This window comes from Anguilla rostrata, chromosome 4 (genome assembly GCF_018555375.3).
Source record: "Anguilla rostrata isolate EN2019 chromosome 4, ASM1855537v3, whole genome shotgun sequence".
In the NCBI taxonomy this organism is placed as follows: Eukaryota; Metazoa; Chordata; class Actinopteri; order Anguilliformes; family Anguillidae; genus Anguilla; species Anguilla rostrata.
The window spans coordinates 59,936,449-59,951,650 of record NC_057936.1 but is presented as its reverse complement, the minus strand read 5'-3'; the positions used below and the strand labels follow the sequence as shown (position 1 = coordinate 59,951,650).

The 15,202-nt window shown below is 45.1% G+C and overlaps 1 protein-coding gene and 1 long non-coding RNA gene across 3 annotated transcripts in view; one reads left to right on the top strand and one right to left on the bottom strand.

Moving 5' to 3' along the window:
• Window positions 1-1,349: 1,349 nt before the first annotated feature.
• Window positions 1,350-6,846, bottom strand: LOC135253836 (uncharacterized). 2 transcript variants are annotated; one of them, XR_010329695.1, is made up of 7 exons: window positions 6,706-6,846; window positions 4,681-4,761; window positions 3,938-4,113; window positions 3,278-3,374; window positions 2,749-2,877; window positions 2,215-2,323; window positions 1,350-1,980 (listed from the first exon to the last, which is right to left on the bottom strand). It is a non-coding gene; the product is annotated as an uncharacterized LOC135253836 (long non-coding RNA). The 2 variants fall into 2 exon arrangements; XR_010329694.1 differs by having other exon boundaries at window positions 6,640-6,776.
• A 141-nt stretch (window positions 6,847-6,987) lies between these two features.
• mast2 (microtubule associated serine/threonine kinase 2) overlaps window positions 6,988-15,202 on the top strand; it is a 127,929-nt gene continuing 119,714 nt past the window's right edge. Inside the window, 1 exon segment of the mRNA XM_064333637.1 lies at window positions 6,988-7,125. Coding sequence (XP_064189707.1) covers window positions 7,045-7,125 — 81 coding nt within the window. The 5' untranslated portion in view covers window positions 6,988-7,044.

Here is a 15,202-nt window from a genome sequence, read left to right as displayed (position 1 = left end):
AGTTGGTTGAAAAAGGTACATATAGGTTCATGCTGTCTTTTAGCCACAGAATAGCATGGATTATGACTTCACTGTCCACCCAGAAGTGGTTAAATACCTCAGGCTCCATCATACATGGCAAAATGATTCATGTTGTACATTTATGCATACTTACATACGTCAGATCAGCGCCTAATATCAATTTTACCTCTGATATTATTATTATTATTATTATTAACAACAACAACATTAATTTTTATTAGATAATTATAATCACAATAATAAAAATCACAGTGCTAAGGACTCATATTCAAAAACCCAAACTCCCAGACATCTATAAATTAAGAACATATTTCAATGGTTCCTCTAGGTTGTATATGGTTGTGTTGCAGCAGGTTGGATATGTTTATTTCTGAGAGACCAGGTATCCGCCTTGGTGCATGGCTCCCAACATGGTCTACAGTGCCATCTATTGGCCAAGTGGCTGATATGAATGAACAAAATATGATGTGCTTTTTATTATTATCCAGCCATTATCTATACCTACTTATTTCTGGTTTCGGTCATGGGGGCTGCTGGACCCTATCCCAGCGTGCATTGGGTGAAAGGCAGGAATACATCCTGGACATGTCACCAATCTATCGAAGGGCACACACACTCATACCTATGGGCAATTTAGAGTGCCCAATTAGCCTACCTGCATGTCTTTGGGGGCGACATAGCTCAGGAGGTAAGGTAAGGAGGTAAGGAGGTAAGACCAATTGTCTGGCAGTCTGAGGGTTGCCAGTTCAAACCCCGCCCTGGGCGTGTCGAAGTGTCCTTGAGCAAGACACCTAACCCCTAACCCCTAACTGCTCTGGCGAATGAGAGGCATCAATTGTAAAGCGCTTTGGATAAAAGCGCTATATAAATGCAGTCCATTTACCATTTTACATCTTTGGACTGTGGGAGGAAACCTATGCATTGGGTTCCACTAGGTCGGGATTCGAACCCAGGCCCTTCTTGCTGTGAGGCGACAGTGCTACCCACTGCATATTATTATTATTATTATTATTATTATTAGTTTATTCACATTTGATTTCTGCAAACTAATCGTCATGCTGTCAAGACAATAAACAGAGTCTTTATATATTTAACTTGCTTCCTAATTTATTTACCAACATTAATTTAACCAGGCAGCCCAACTAAGAACTCACTGAGAGTTAAGTTCTTATTTCACAACCTATAGAATCAAAGTTTGGTGGGAAGGCAAGGGGTCAGATGGTCAGACATACAGTTATTTCACGGAATGGTTAAATGTAATGCAACATTTTTCATGTAGGCTTTCCACATATAAAAGCAATATTTCTGAAGAATTAGTTCCAGGTATGTAAATGATCAAAGACAAAATCATTTTATTTTACATATGACACATTCTCTGATAGTATAGCCAAATAAATATGACGAATAGGCAGAGAAGGAAAAGTTGACAATGAAGATGATGAGAATAATGATGAGATCCTATTCTGTAAATCTTTATAAAGTCTTACATGTACCCTGACATGTGTGAGCTGAAGATAGCACCAGTGGGGATGTGTGAAGGGGAAATCACCAGGGCTGTAATGGCAGCTATGGAAATCACGTAGTGTTTTTCAGTGTGGTAATTTATTTGTGTCTGAGGTAGCTTGATGTGCTAGACCATGTGGTACACAGCTAGCCAGCCAAGTACGCTACATATCCAGTCCATTTAGCTAGCTTGCTAACAATAGCAAAGAGGCTAGAGACAAGCAGGCTATCCCAGATCTCCTGATCAGGGGAAATCTCATCCAAAATCAGCGATGACTGATGGCAGGGCTCCTCTTGGTCGGATGCAGCGCCCTTGGAACTGGAACTCGGGCACAGGATGTGGGACAGGACCGTGTCGTCTTGGTCATCCATCTGCAAACAGCGGCCCTCTGAGGAGCTTGGCGAAAAGGAAGGACCCCACATGGACTGGCACATGTCTGTCCCATCGGTGTACATCTAGATCCATGAGATAAACAAGATAAAAAAATAAGCAGGATCCCCAAAGCACAATGTTGACATAAATTCTGCTCCTTTAAAGGATATTTTTGCACGAAGCCTTTCACCATTCTATAGCTCATTTGATCATTTGCTCCACTTAGTTTGAAAATCATAGCAATGCGATTACTGTGGTTATATTGCTTCCTTTGTGGTTTCTGATATATGCTTCATATCAAGAACATAATCACTTACTTTGCTATATGGGACACAATCGTGTTGACAGTGGTTGCCGTCATTGTCCCATTTGAAGTCAGTGAGCCAGTTTTTAGCACAGGTTAGGTCATCTTTACATGCATCGTACCTAATGGGACAAGGGAAAACAGAAAGACAGCGCAGAAATGAGAGGTTTTGCTTGTTTCCTTTTTTTCATGTGATTTCATTTTAAAATAGTTTTTTCTCCATTTGTTCTTCATTGACCAAGTTGTAATTCCCAATTGTGATTGTTTAAGCAATTCCATCCCTACAACGTCTTTTGCAGATTTTGGTGGGTGCACACTGGCAAGTCTGTGGTCCACGGATATGTCAGAATATCCCATGGGAAATCATCCTGACAGTCAGGTGCAGCATGACACAAAATATTGCGCTTTATATGGATATGCCCCTGGGACAGCGCTACTAGCAGTGATTCATTAACTTTAGACCATTGATTTTAAAAGTGCACTTTTGGAATAGAGTATTCTGTTGGTCAGCAATGTTCATGCCAGTGGAGAATAAGAGCATGTTTACCAACTGTCACAGAAGTTGACACAGATTGGGACATTCAAGAAGCCAGCAGTGTAGTTGGGGTTCATCCAGTGAGCTGCCTGTGGAGAGCACCGGTAGAAGCACTCAACTCGTTTCATGTATGTCTCACACCTGAAACACAAGACCCAGAAATATCAGGCTCAGGTCCCCTTACCAAGAAGAGCACTGTGGACTAAAGGATCTTTGAAGGCAAGCTTTAAGACAAGGTTGGTTAATCCACAGAAAAGGAGGCAGTTGTGTTCATTCTGTGAAACAATCTTTTGCTGGGTGCACATTAGCATTCATTTATAATGCTAATAGCCATGTTCTTGAGGTCTACTTGTTAGTCCCCAAACATACACTTGCGTAACATATTGATTGGCACTCAAACATTTTGTTGCCATTACCTTCTGAACTGTTTGCATTGAATAGCACACAAAAATGTATTGATTAATAAAGGCTACAGTAGTATTTATGAGCGCTGGCTTAAAGCTGGAATGCAGTGGAACTGCCGAATGGTTTTGATGCTTACCTGTCACTAAGCTGCTGACAGACATCCCATTTGGTGTTTTCCACTTTTGTCACAGGGGAGACAAGCTCTTCAGTGAAGTTAGCAAAGCAGCAGGATGCTTTGAGAGATACAGTAGATTTACATTTTACAATTTTAACCACAATCATTGTGGTATTTCTACCTTTTTAAAGTTAGAGCCATCATAATGTATTATGTCAACTAAATAATCTTTTTTTTTTATTTAAACATTTAACTCATTATACAAAAATGTACTATACTTAATGACAGTTAGTAAGAGAGAAAACCATATAGTGAGCCTCAAAAGTTTCCAAAATAACAGGTATATTGGTTCGTTTGCCCAGTCACACCTCCTGGTAAATCACCAGACTGTGTCAATGTCAACAATGAAAAATCAGTCATTCCAACTGATTCTCAAAACATATTGGCGGTATATAAAATCAGAATTATTTATTTTTCAAAAGTTATATAATAGAGATGCTCTATGCTCTAAGAGTGATATGCTCTTTTGGTGCTCTACATATCTTTCTTTAGTATCCTTCTTCAGTATCTTTCTTAGGTTGCATACAAAAAAATGAAGGCATATGTATGGAAAGCACTTTTTATCTTTTATCACATTTATCTTTTGTTGGATTTAGAGCAATGCACTCAAAGTGCACTCACCATCAGAGTACAAATGACATTCTTTCATTGCTGTCTCTTGGCTAGGGAAACTTTTTTGACCCCTCCCAGTCAGACAGCCACCCTTTAAGCTTAATGCCAAGTCGGGCAGGAGCACTGCCCCCAACAACGCCACGTAAACGTCCATGTGCTCCGCTGCTGAGACGCAAAATGCAGAACTGCAAAGACAGACAAACAAACAGGAAGAAAAGAATCTGGTCAGCGAGGGACGGACTCCATGTGCGGTTTGAATCACATGAACACATTTCTACCACCGAAAGGAAGACAAAGAAACGTCAAGGGACTGAACTCTTAATTATGATCTCACCTTACATGTTTTACTTATGCTTTTGTACGTATATATTTCTAGTTATGCATTAGTCTTCCCACCTCCAGACAGCAGTCTCTGCCTTCAGTGTTTGTGTCAAACAAAAAGCGTAGAAATTGCATCTGACAATGACCTGAAGGGCTTCAAACGCGTATTTTGTATTTTATAATTCTGTAGCAAAAATAAGTGGGCATCAACAAGGAACTTGGTTTTTATTTAATAGAAGACCAGTCAATTACAGGCACTGTATGTATGATAATTGTAAAGGAGTAACCTTTGCCCCAGATTGTATTCATAGTTTCTGAATACACTTCCTTTGATTAAAAAAAACTGTATTCACATCTGACAAACGCATGCACATTAATTAAACAACCCGGTGTTATTTGCTCATAAACGACATTCAGAAATTGTAACTCACCTGGACAGATTGGATTTGAGGATGAAAATCCGTTGTTGCCCTTGGTTCTGAAATGGTTCTCGAGGAATGGCCCCTTATATTCTGACAAAAATCAATAAGAATACAGACTTTGTCCTCTTACTGCAGTAGACGTGATGGCAAATTCAAGTGAATTTGCCATCAGTGACCCTTCCCAGTTATACATTAAAAGAATATTTACATCACTGAGAGAGAGAGAGAGAGAGAGAGAGGAAGAGAGAGAGAGAGCTACCTCACAGTACTGGATTTTTGCAATGACTGTGGAGGTTATATGTTATGTGACAAGGCCTGCAGGAGCTCTTGCCAGATTTTTGGCATTATTCTTTATTCTGAGCTATGTTCCCTGGTCTTAGAAGTTATTTACTAAGGCATGAAACATAGTCAAATTGCTTGTTTCCATAAGAAAAAGAAACATTGGAATTCATAAAATAAAGACATTTTTACAGAATAAAATTAAATTTAACTGCAGGACAGACAAAAGACCTGAAACACATAACCTGTTCCCTTAGTGCAAGGACAATTGCTTCACAAATAAACCACACCAGAAACAAAATGTTGAAAAGCAGGATATTTTGTGTACGACTTTGACTAAAGAAGTATTGTACAGCTTGTACTTGAGAGAGACTGTTACATTGTTGCCGGCCATGTCCGAGAAATTATTCAACTGAAGCAGGCCGAAACATCGTATATTAATTTACAATTCAAAGATACAGAGCAGCCCTAGCCGACATGGAATTCCAGCTTCATCCTAATCCCGTGTACACGTTCGGCACCTAAGATTCGTAAATAAAATGTGCTCGAGCACAAATGTTCACCTAATTTATGCAGCAGGAAAATTTTCCTATGCGGTCTTTTCCTCCAAATGGGTAACCACGGGATGGCAGCAGAGAGACAGAGGATGCGTTATATTTTCATTTGGCAAGTCATTTGCTACGCTATGGCGACATACAGCAAGACGTAGGACAATGCCCGCCTGTCACGATCGAGAGTACAGCGCAATCAAGGGACACTCTTAATGATGAATGTGGCTGAACCTGTGTGAATTAATTTCCACTTAAATAAAGTGACCCCAGATCTGATGTTAATTTTCTGAAATTACCCTATCGCGGCGCGCCGCTATCGTACAATATGGCTGCCCGCCTTAATAATAAATTCAGAGATCCGGGAAGTTAGTCCGTTTTCCCTTGGAGAAGCAAATGAATGTACAGTCGGAAAGTATCGACTGCTGCTTTAATTTCCAGCTTGGAAGTCTAAACAAGTGAGAGCTAGACGTAGTACATGGACGTGACGAATAGATTATCTGCAATACAGAATTCAGTGCTGTGCTTCGCAGACGTTAGTTACGATGCCAGTTTCGCACATTTTGGGGAGGACACCTGCCAAGAGTAATGACATGATGTGACAATGACAGCGGCTCGTGAGAGTTACTTAGCCGCGTGCAATCAAATCTAGCATTAGCTAACGTTTGTTTTGGCGGCTAGACCGAAGGCACACTTGCGGGATGCCAGAATAGGTGAATCGTGTCTTTTTGCATTGAGAAGTGCAACATTTTCTGCAGGAAATTCGTCCTTTGCTTCCCGTGACGCTTTTTGTTCGATCCATATCGATTACAGCTGGGAGAAAAGGCAGTCTGAAAATGTCATAGCTAATCGAAAGAAATACACAACGGACTAATCGTGCAGGAGCTAGCTGTATTAGCTAGCTGATCTTAGACCAGAAACGATGGCTAGCTAGTAACTAACTTCGTGGCTAGCTAACGTGTAGTCAAATTGACGTTCATCTTTCAGCAGTAGAGCAAGCTGTCTTAAAAAAGCCGTAGTTTGCGCAAGCTAAGTTGTGAAGTTCGCAAACGTTAAAGCATTTTAAATGGTCTGTAACTTTGATCTCAAAAGTTAGCTAATCGGAGCAATAGCCAAGAAACTCTAGAATTGATTATGTTACCTTCTTACGCTCGCTACTGGCAAGAATATTCTGTTGAGAATGCAAGCAAAATCTATCATATCTTGCCTTGCTTGACTGGCGTCGGTCCTCATTGAGGAACATCTTAAAATGTTGTTGGTTCGTTTTTCCAATTCTTGCTTGATGTTGCAGGCTGGTTAGTTCGAATAGCCTGCTAACAGTTTATGATTACGTTTGTCTAGACTAAGCTAAAGCATTCTGATAAAGATATCCAGCGTTAGCTGTTGCTATTAACAATGCAATTTAACTTTAGTTTATTCGCTAGTTAGCTAGCTAGCTAGCTTTCTAGCGTTGGCAGACAGAATAGCCTAGACTAACCGCTTTCTTCAACAAAACCTCAGTAACATTAGATCTGTTAGACGTTAGTTTAAACCACAAATTGGAAACATGAAGAGGACCGAAAATAAAATCAAACGAAAATTCTGCAATTCGGATCAGCAGGGAAGCGGGACCGAAGAAAAAGAAGCGGTGAGTTCACCACCACGTTATGTTTGCTCGCTAATTTTAGGTCGAATTTATCCCGCCTCTGGTTTGATATTAACTTTAATATAATTAATTGCATTTCTGTTTATTTATGTTTGAAGTAGTATCGTTGTGGGATGCTGTTTTACTTTTAGTTTTTACGCAATTTGGAGAAAACGCAAAGCGGGTTGTGTCATTATCTAACATTTGCTAAGTTAGCTAGCGTTATACTATATCATCTCTATAACAGAGCTGTTCCTCTTGTGAATATTTGTGCTACCTGCTAAGCAGTATTTAAACCGAGATTGCTATCCAACATGCAGTTTAGGCGGCTAACGTGTCCTTAATGTAATTTTACTTGCTATTTTATTACAATCTACACTCATACGACAATTACTGAAGACTAACGATTTTTTTTCATTTGTTTTTGAAATAGTAGTCAGCTAATATGTTGAAAAGATTTATGTGTCATTGGTTAAAAATGTTTTTCCGTGCTTTAGATTGTAACATTATCGCACCCCTGGCTGTTTTGGATTTTGTTTTTTTACCCTTGTGTGCTTTTAATTGAGTACTGCACGCGGTCGAGCCACGAAATAAAACTGAATCATATGACATCCGATTGTTATGTTACTGCCAGTAGGAGGCTATGTGAAAGTTTCATTTTATCTCTGAATCTTTTGAAGGGCACATGGGAAGGCTAGCAGTGTTGTCCGGGAAGACAATACGTTTTCATTTAGAATTTCTTCAGATCCTAATAGCACGACGGTAGTCAGCAGTGCTCTTGACCACTGATGCGTGTAAACCGTAGAATAGTTGATAGGGTCGTGTCAGTAATTCCTGATTCCTAATTCCGAACTGATGCGACAAACGCATGTTTTTAAGCTTTTGTGAATGTGTTCCTCATTGTTATACTTGCAGTCATGCGTGATGTCATCTCTTGTGCAACGAGTCTTCTTCAGTAAACCAAAATATCATTGATTGAGTAAGTGACGTTTACGTTGTGAGGAAGAGGCCTGTGCCGCCCTAGTTTGCATAAAATGACATGGCAGTGGAACAAGGTGGTGAAGTAACGGCTTTGCTCAGTTGTGGTCAGTAGGCAGTTAATGCTGGTGGTGTGATGTCTTGAAATGAGAGGTGTGGTGTGTGTATGAACAGTTTGGATCAGACCTAGTGTTAGAATCAGAAGTCATGCAGATGAAAATTCTTCCCTCAATGAATCGTACTTAAAGTGTGTCGTCGGACATAACTTGTGCTGCATGACCTCATCTCCCTCTCCCCTCAGGCGAGTCATGCTTTCCGTGTAACATAATGTCTGATGACCGTTAATCCGTGAATGAGAAAGTGCCCGTGAGAGGCACTGAAATTGCAGCAGTTGATCAAAGAGAGCCACTGTTTTTGCTGCTTACACACTCAACTGTTCTGCTCTCGCAGCACATTAATAAACAAGCAAAGAAGCAGAGGCGTCCTTGAAGACCCATCTGTATTTTTGGCTGGACCGCAGCAGCGGGGCCAGCCCTACAAACGCGAATGTCTGTGCCTGAGTGACTGAATGATGAAGTTACGCCATTGGTCGGCCGAGTTATGAAGTTTCACCATTGGTCGGCCGGATGAAGTGTGTTAGGTCCAGCCATATACGAGGTTTCGACCTGGTCTTGTTTCAGATTGTGCCTTTGAGTGCGGATTGGGGGGGGGGGCCTCTGGCAGCCTGAACCTCCCTGCGAGCAGCACCGTGTCTGTGCTCCTCTGCCTCGGCCGTGCCGGGCGGGAGCGGCGTCGGGGGCGACGCGGCTTCTGCGAGCGCGGTCTTGTAATCGGCCGTTCTCTCTGCGCTCTGCTGCGAGAGCACATGCTCTGACGCACCACTCCGACTCCCGTCCCTCCCCCCGGTCCTGAGTCTTCCTCGGCCCGGTCGTGACCTGCAGCACACTGTGCCACTGCGTGCCACCGGCTGCAGCCTCTCTCTCTCTCTCTCTCTCTGTCTCTCTCTCCCTCCCTCATTCTGTGTGCTGTCTCTAATATCATTAGTCGCAAGGCTGATGTCTGTGGTGTGGAATGCTGCAGATTTCTCAATGCAATTAGACCTAGGGTCAATTATGAAGGTTTCAGTATCAGGATTAGCAGGAGTCAGCACCTGCCGTGTGGTGTCATCTTGCAGTATCATGTATCTTGACCAATATGGCCTTCCTTAATGACAGTCTGGGGAAAGCTGAACAAAGACCCATGAACAAAAAAAAAAACATCATTATGAACTGGCAGGTTGAATGACAGCAGGCTACAAATATCAGCAAAATGTTTCCATAGTAGACATTCCTTAGTATTGTCCTTTGCAAGTAGATTGTGGAGCGTGTTAGTGTGGCAGCTTCTGAATGGTGGAAATCTCATTTGCATTTATTGCCTCCTTTTGTCACCTCCAATTCCAGTCTCACTCCATCACTCTGACTCGTTTGTGTGTCTCCTGGTGATTTTTCAACATAAATCTGAGAACATTAAACTGGTTATGATGAGTGATTTCAACGTGTAAAACCCAAAGGCTTTGGTTTCCAAAACAAGCAGACGTAAAGTGTCTTTATGTGATAAGCCAGGGGTGTGTTATTTGTATTCGTCTGCAGTAGTCCACAGGCTTTGTTCTGTGAGATAAAAGCACGTTGCACGCATCCTCAACGTTCTGTTTCGTTGTGTGTCTTCCAGTGTGTATTTGTTGTGAGGCTGAAAGGTTGACCTGTAATTGTTAGAATATGTTGGCGTGCTGTGGTTTGATTTTGGTCTTCTCTTGGAAAGCTTTGGGGCTTGCTTTGAGCCCTGGTCAGCATCACCCCATATTGCTATCTCTGCATGAAGTTTACTTGTGATTCCTGGCTGAATACAGAGCTCCTCGTTTAGCATTTCAGAGGACTGCTGTGCAGCGGGTCCTGCTGCCGCCGCTGTAGCATTGTGGAGGAAAAAGCGCTCGCCGCGTGCTCTCCCTCTCCCTCTCCCTCTCCCTCTCTCTCTCCCTCTCCCTCTCCCTCTCTCTCTCTCTCTCTCTCTCTCCCTCTCCCTCCTCCCTCTCTCTCCCTCTCTCCCTCTCTCTCTCTCGCTCTCTCCTAAGATACGCATTTCTGAGCCTGAGGCCTGGAGGAGAGCCAGATCTGCTCCGGGCTTCTGCTGTGGTCTGTGCACCTGAGCCACACAATAGCAGAGTGTGTTCACATCCTTGCCTGTTCTCAAGAGCGAGACCAGAAACATCTGCAAACCCACGCTCTGCTCTCCATTTGGAGGGCGGGGCTTCCCTGTCCCTGGCCAATCCGGTCGCACCTCGGCGCGGAGTAGATTTAAATCGCCGTGTTCTCACAAAAGGAGATTTGCACGCGCTGCAGTTAATGGTCTCAAGCAAGTTTGATGGTGCCGCAACATTTCGACCAGGAAAGGCCTTTTTCATGTATAGCTGCAGCCATCGCATCACGACTGGCTTGGTGTCTTATGATACAGTGTGTAGGCATCTCTTTCTTCACCAGTATATTGTACCCCATCACCTGGGAGTGTGTTGTATGTGAACATGACCATCTCTTAAGCCTATTTTCAGCCAGGAACTCACCTTGTCCCTGAATCAATCCTCTTCCTCTTGGTTGAATATTCTTGGATTAATGAACTTGCCTTGCCTCTCAACTAGAACTGGTTTTCAGTTTCAGTCGTGGATATCCGGCAGGATATGGATCGTGGATCGTGGATATTTTGGCGAGGCAAGCCAGAGACTATTGACACAGTGAGCCACAATGAGCGGGCTCTGCATCAGTGGATGTTCCTTTAGTGTCACACACACCCAGTAGTCCTGCACGTAAGCTCAACGATGCCTTTTATTTCTCGACATTTTTGTAATCTCTTACACAGGATCGCGCCTTTAGTCTCTCAGCAGTTTTGACGAAGACAATGCGGACAGTGTTTCCGTCTTATCTGTTGCCATGGAAAACATCGCAAACATGTTTCTGAGGAGATTAGCGTCTTAACTTGATCTGAGCGCGCACCTCATTGTTTAGCATAGGCTTGTTTGTGCGCTATAATGAGAGTCCGTTGGGAGTTTGACTGCAGGCCATGAGCTATACGTTAGCACCTCCAGTTAGGTGTGCCTTTGTGCAAGAATGTGTTGTGGCATTGCTGTGTCAGAGATCAGGCCAAGTATTTGACTGTTGGAATATTTGTCCTTGGGGTCATTGAGTCTTTGAAGGGTTTGTAAATTGGCCTAAGCTGAAAGAAAAAAATCTTTCAACAAAATCAGTTTTGTACTTCCTGGTCTCATCGATATTGGCGAAGGATCATACAGAAGGAGATGATTCCCTGATGGTTTTTCTGCCTGAGAGTGAGAATGGACGCAGATCTCCTTGCCGCGAGCCAATATTTACACAGGAAGGATGCTGCTGTGCTCGCTTTGGGCCTGGGAGAGGAAGGATTTTTCTATTTGTCTATTTGGACTTGATAACGTTGATAAGAATGCTCTCGTAGTGAATGATTCCAAACTGCTCTCCTCTGATTGGGTGTCAGACTCCCTGTGTCACAGCAGGATGATGTCACGGAGGATGTTGTGGCAGCCCGCAGGTGTGTCATCCGCAGCTTCACCTGGCGCACAATGGGCCAGTGTTTGCTCCGTTCCCTCGGGCATAGAAAAGATTAACTTCACCCTTCCCCGGATCCATTTAACCGATTACGAATTCCTGTTCTTCACCGTCCTGTTGACCGTTCCCCTCCCGGCAGAGACGATTGTTCTGCCTGCGTGTGCGCTGCGGTGTGGATTAGGGCTGAGGCAGCAGCCTGTTCAGTCTGGTTCAGGACGGGTCCGTCGGCTACATGCGCGGCCGGAGGCGACGAATGCGAAGAATGAACGCGGGAACGTCGCCGTGATGTCACGTTTCGGCGTTAAAAAAAAAAAAAAAAAAACCCGTCCCCCTCGTTTGCCTCCCGACCCGTCCCTCTGCATTGTGTTTGCGGTGAGCGCGAGGAGAACGCACGCTTCCCCCCGGGCCGACCTCATCTCGGGGGCTTGTCTTTGTGCGCTCAGCCCGAGAGCGGTGACAAAGGGCCAGGAGAAGGCCAATTAGCAGCAGAGGGGGGCGAGGTGATTTGCGGCCCGCGGAGATGAGGAGTTGAAGGGTTTCTGCTGGAGGAAGCGGCCTGGTGATTGACTGTGGCCGCTCTGAGGGGCGGGGCAGGTGTGGTCACTCCGGGGCGGGTGTGGTCGCGCCGGGGCAGGTGTGGTCGCTCCGGGGCAGGTGTGGTCCCTCCGGGGTCAGACCAGACCCCGGGCCTTCTTAAGGGACTCCATGGAGACGTGCGGTGGTGGGCGGAGCCTGAGGCGTTCCCGCTCGCTCTCCTCTCGGGGGCTGTTACGGATCTCTTGACTGATGTCGAGTAGGCCGTTGAAAGGTCGGAGGTCAGAGGTCACAGGGATCACGTGGCGGTGCAGCGGTGTCGCAGTCAGTGTTGTATGTCAGCCCGTTGCCATCAAAATCAGCTCTTTGCGTTCTCTGTCGTAAGTAACTAGTAAAACTGTATCCATCTTAAGCAGTAGCTGCATGCATTCTCTTGAACGTAGTTTGAGTCAAAAAGCTTTGGTTAAATGGTGAAAGTGTCGGTGCCTACGTGTTGAAATCTGAGGGGCCCTCTTCGTACTTCTGTAGACTTGATTGGTTTAATTGTCTGGCTCAGAAGGATAGGTTGTCCTGAGAGTATTCCAGAATCACTTTAGAATCCGAGTCTTTGTGTTACCCTGTGACGAATGGAATCCTTTACACGTGAATTCTTTTAGACCATTGCATAATTTATTTTGGCTTCGGCACAAGACTCAGCAGAGAGAAAAATGTTGTAAGTACATTGCCTTCCGAGGCAGAAGGCTGTTCGTTTGTTTCTCATTAGAAGGTATTGCTGCATTAGGCTAATGGAAGGACATGGTTTGTGGTGCCAGCGAGTGAAACGTGTACTCTTACAAGATGTATTGAAGTTCAGATTGAGGCCATTATATGAAGCCATTATATAAGGCTATTCTGATCGTGTTAAAAGGATTTAGCTGGTTTTCCAGTATCTTTTCTTTTGGTCGAGCTAGCACTATGTGAGTGATTGATCTGTCTTTGGCAGGGCGTCTGCACATCATTGGGACATTTGTACACGGAACCCCTATTCACCGCATTTAAGCCGAATTTGTCGTTCTTTGCTCCACCACAGTAAGAATTTGAGGTTGAAGGCAGTCCTGTGGAGAAAGCTGCGATATTCCTCTGTCATCCGTCATTTTCCTGGGGTGTTACAGAAAAGCAGTTTTAAAGATGTGTGTTGCGTGTGAGGCTGTAAGGTAGAGCTGGTGGTGTTGCCCTCCCTGCTGGCCTGGGGGGGGGAGGGCGGGGGGCTTCAGGACTGGGTGTGCTGAATGAAGGCCAGCCCCCCAGCTGCAGACTCAGGGCTGCCAGGCTCACAGGCCTGGGAGAATGGGGCGCTTTGTCCCATAATGCCCCTGTGAGGGCCGGTTTTAGGGCCTGGAGAGGGAAGTGAAAGCAGGCCGGTCAGCTGCGGAGGGGAGCAATAATGACAAACCCGCGGAGATGCAACCACCTCCCCCCTCTCCCATCAATCAGAGAGACAAACTCCTCCCCTCTTCCATCAATCAGAAAGACAAACTCCTCCCCTCTCTCCCATCAATCAGAGAGACAAACTCCTCCCCTCTCTCCCCTCTCCCACCAATCAGAGAGACTACCACCTGTCCCCTCCCATCAGTCAGAGAGACAAACTCCTCCCCCTCCCATCAATCAGAGACAAACTCCTCCCCTCCCATCAATCAGAGAGACAAACTCCTCCCCTCTCCCATCAATCAGAGACAAACTCCTCCCCCCTCCCATCAATCAGAGAGACAAACTCCTCCCCCTTCCATCAATCAGAGAGACAAACTCCTCCCCCCTCCCATCAATCAGTGAGACTACCACAGCCCCTCTCTCCCATCAGTCAGAGAGATGACCACCTCCCCCCTCTCATCAATCAGAGAGATGACCACCTCCCCCCTCTCATCAATCAGAAGGACAAACTCCTCCCCTCCATCAATCAGAGACGACCACCTCCCCCTCCCATCAATCAGAGACTACCACTTCCCTCCTCCCATCAGTCAGAGAGACGACACAGAGTCTGAACACGGCAGCTCTGATTGGGCACAGGAAGCCTGTGTGCCAGAGCCCGGTTACCGTTGCTAAGGGAGGGGCTATGCTGGCAGTGTATCTTCCTGTGAAGGGAGGATTCCCCGTGTTCACAGCCAAGTCCGGCATCCTCTGAAAGCCTCTCAGTGTTCTGTGTGTAGCTCAGCCCTGCTCATTTTTTCCCCTTTCCCTGAGCAGGACACCGGGCTGCCCAGACTGGCACACGCAGGTGCTCTCTGGGTTTACCCTGGCAGAGGGAGAAGTCAGCGTGCCCCTTGCGTCGATAGTAAAGGTTGGGGCGGGGCTGCTCGTGTGTTTTCCTCGTTCGAGTGGAAAAACAAACCCTCCTCCGAGGTGTGGTAATCTGGGCGTCCCAAGCCTCTGATATAAACGGCCGTTTCTGTAACGGTGGCTTTATCCTGCGTTAATCTTCTGATAAACCACTTTTCATTGAAGAACGGGGGCCGCCCTGGCATTGCTTTCTGTTACAAAGCTGCCGCGGCTGAAACCGTTTTTAAGTGCTTTTGAATGAGGGAAATCAGTGCGAGATAAACAGAATGAAGTCCTGCAGGCCTGGTTTGATGAAAGGAAGGAAAGAAAGACTGAAGCATAACAAGCCCTCACACCCACAGCCCCAGAGCGTTTCAGTAACGACACCACAGCCCTGCTTTTGATGAGTACTGTTTTGGAAGGGAGAGCGAACAGTCTGCTCTCGTTTGGTTGTTGTGTACTTTACTGGGTCGGGGTGAGCAGGATGGGTAACGGATGGAGATCGGGTCGCTGCACTGAAAGTGCTGTGGCAGGGGATCCATTTCTACCAGGCCGAGAGTGGGCCTCTCTGTGGACCGCACCACATGGCCTGCCCTGATTTGTCATTTCTAAAGTGATTTTTTAAAAATGTTCTTATTCTGCACTGCATTGTGGGTAATTTGTAGGTATCT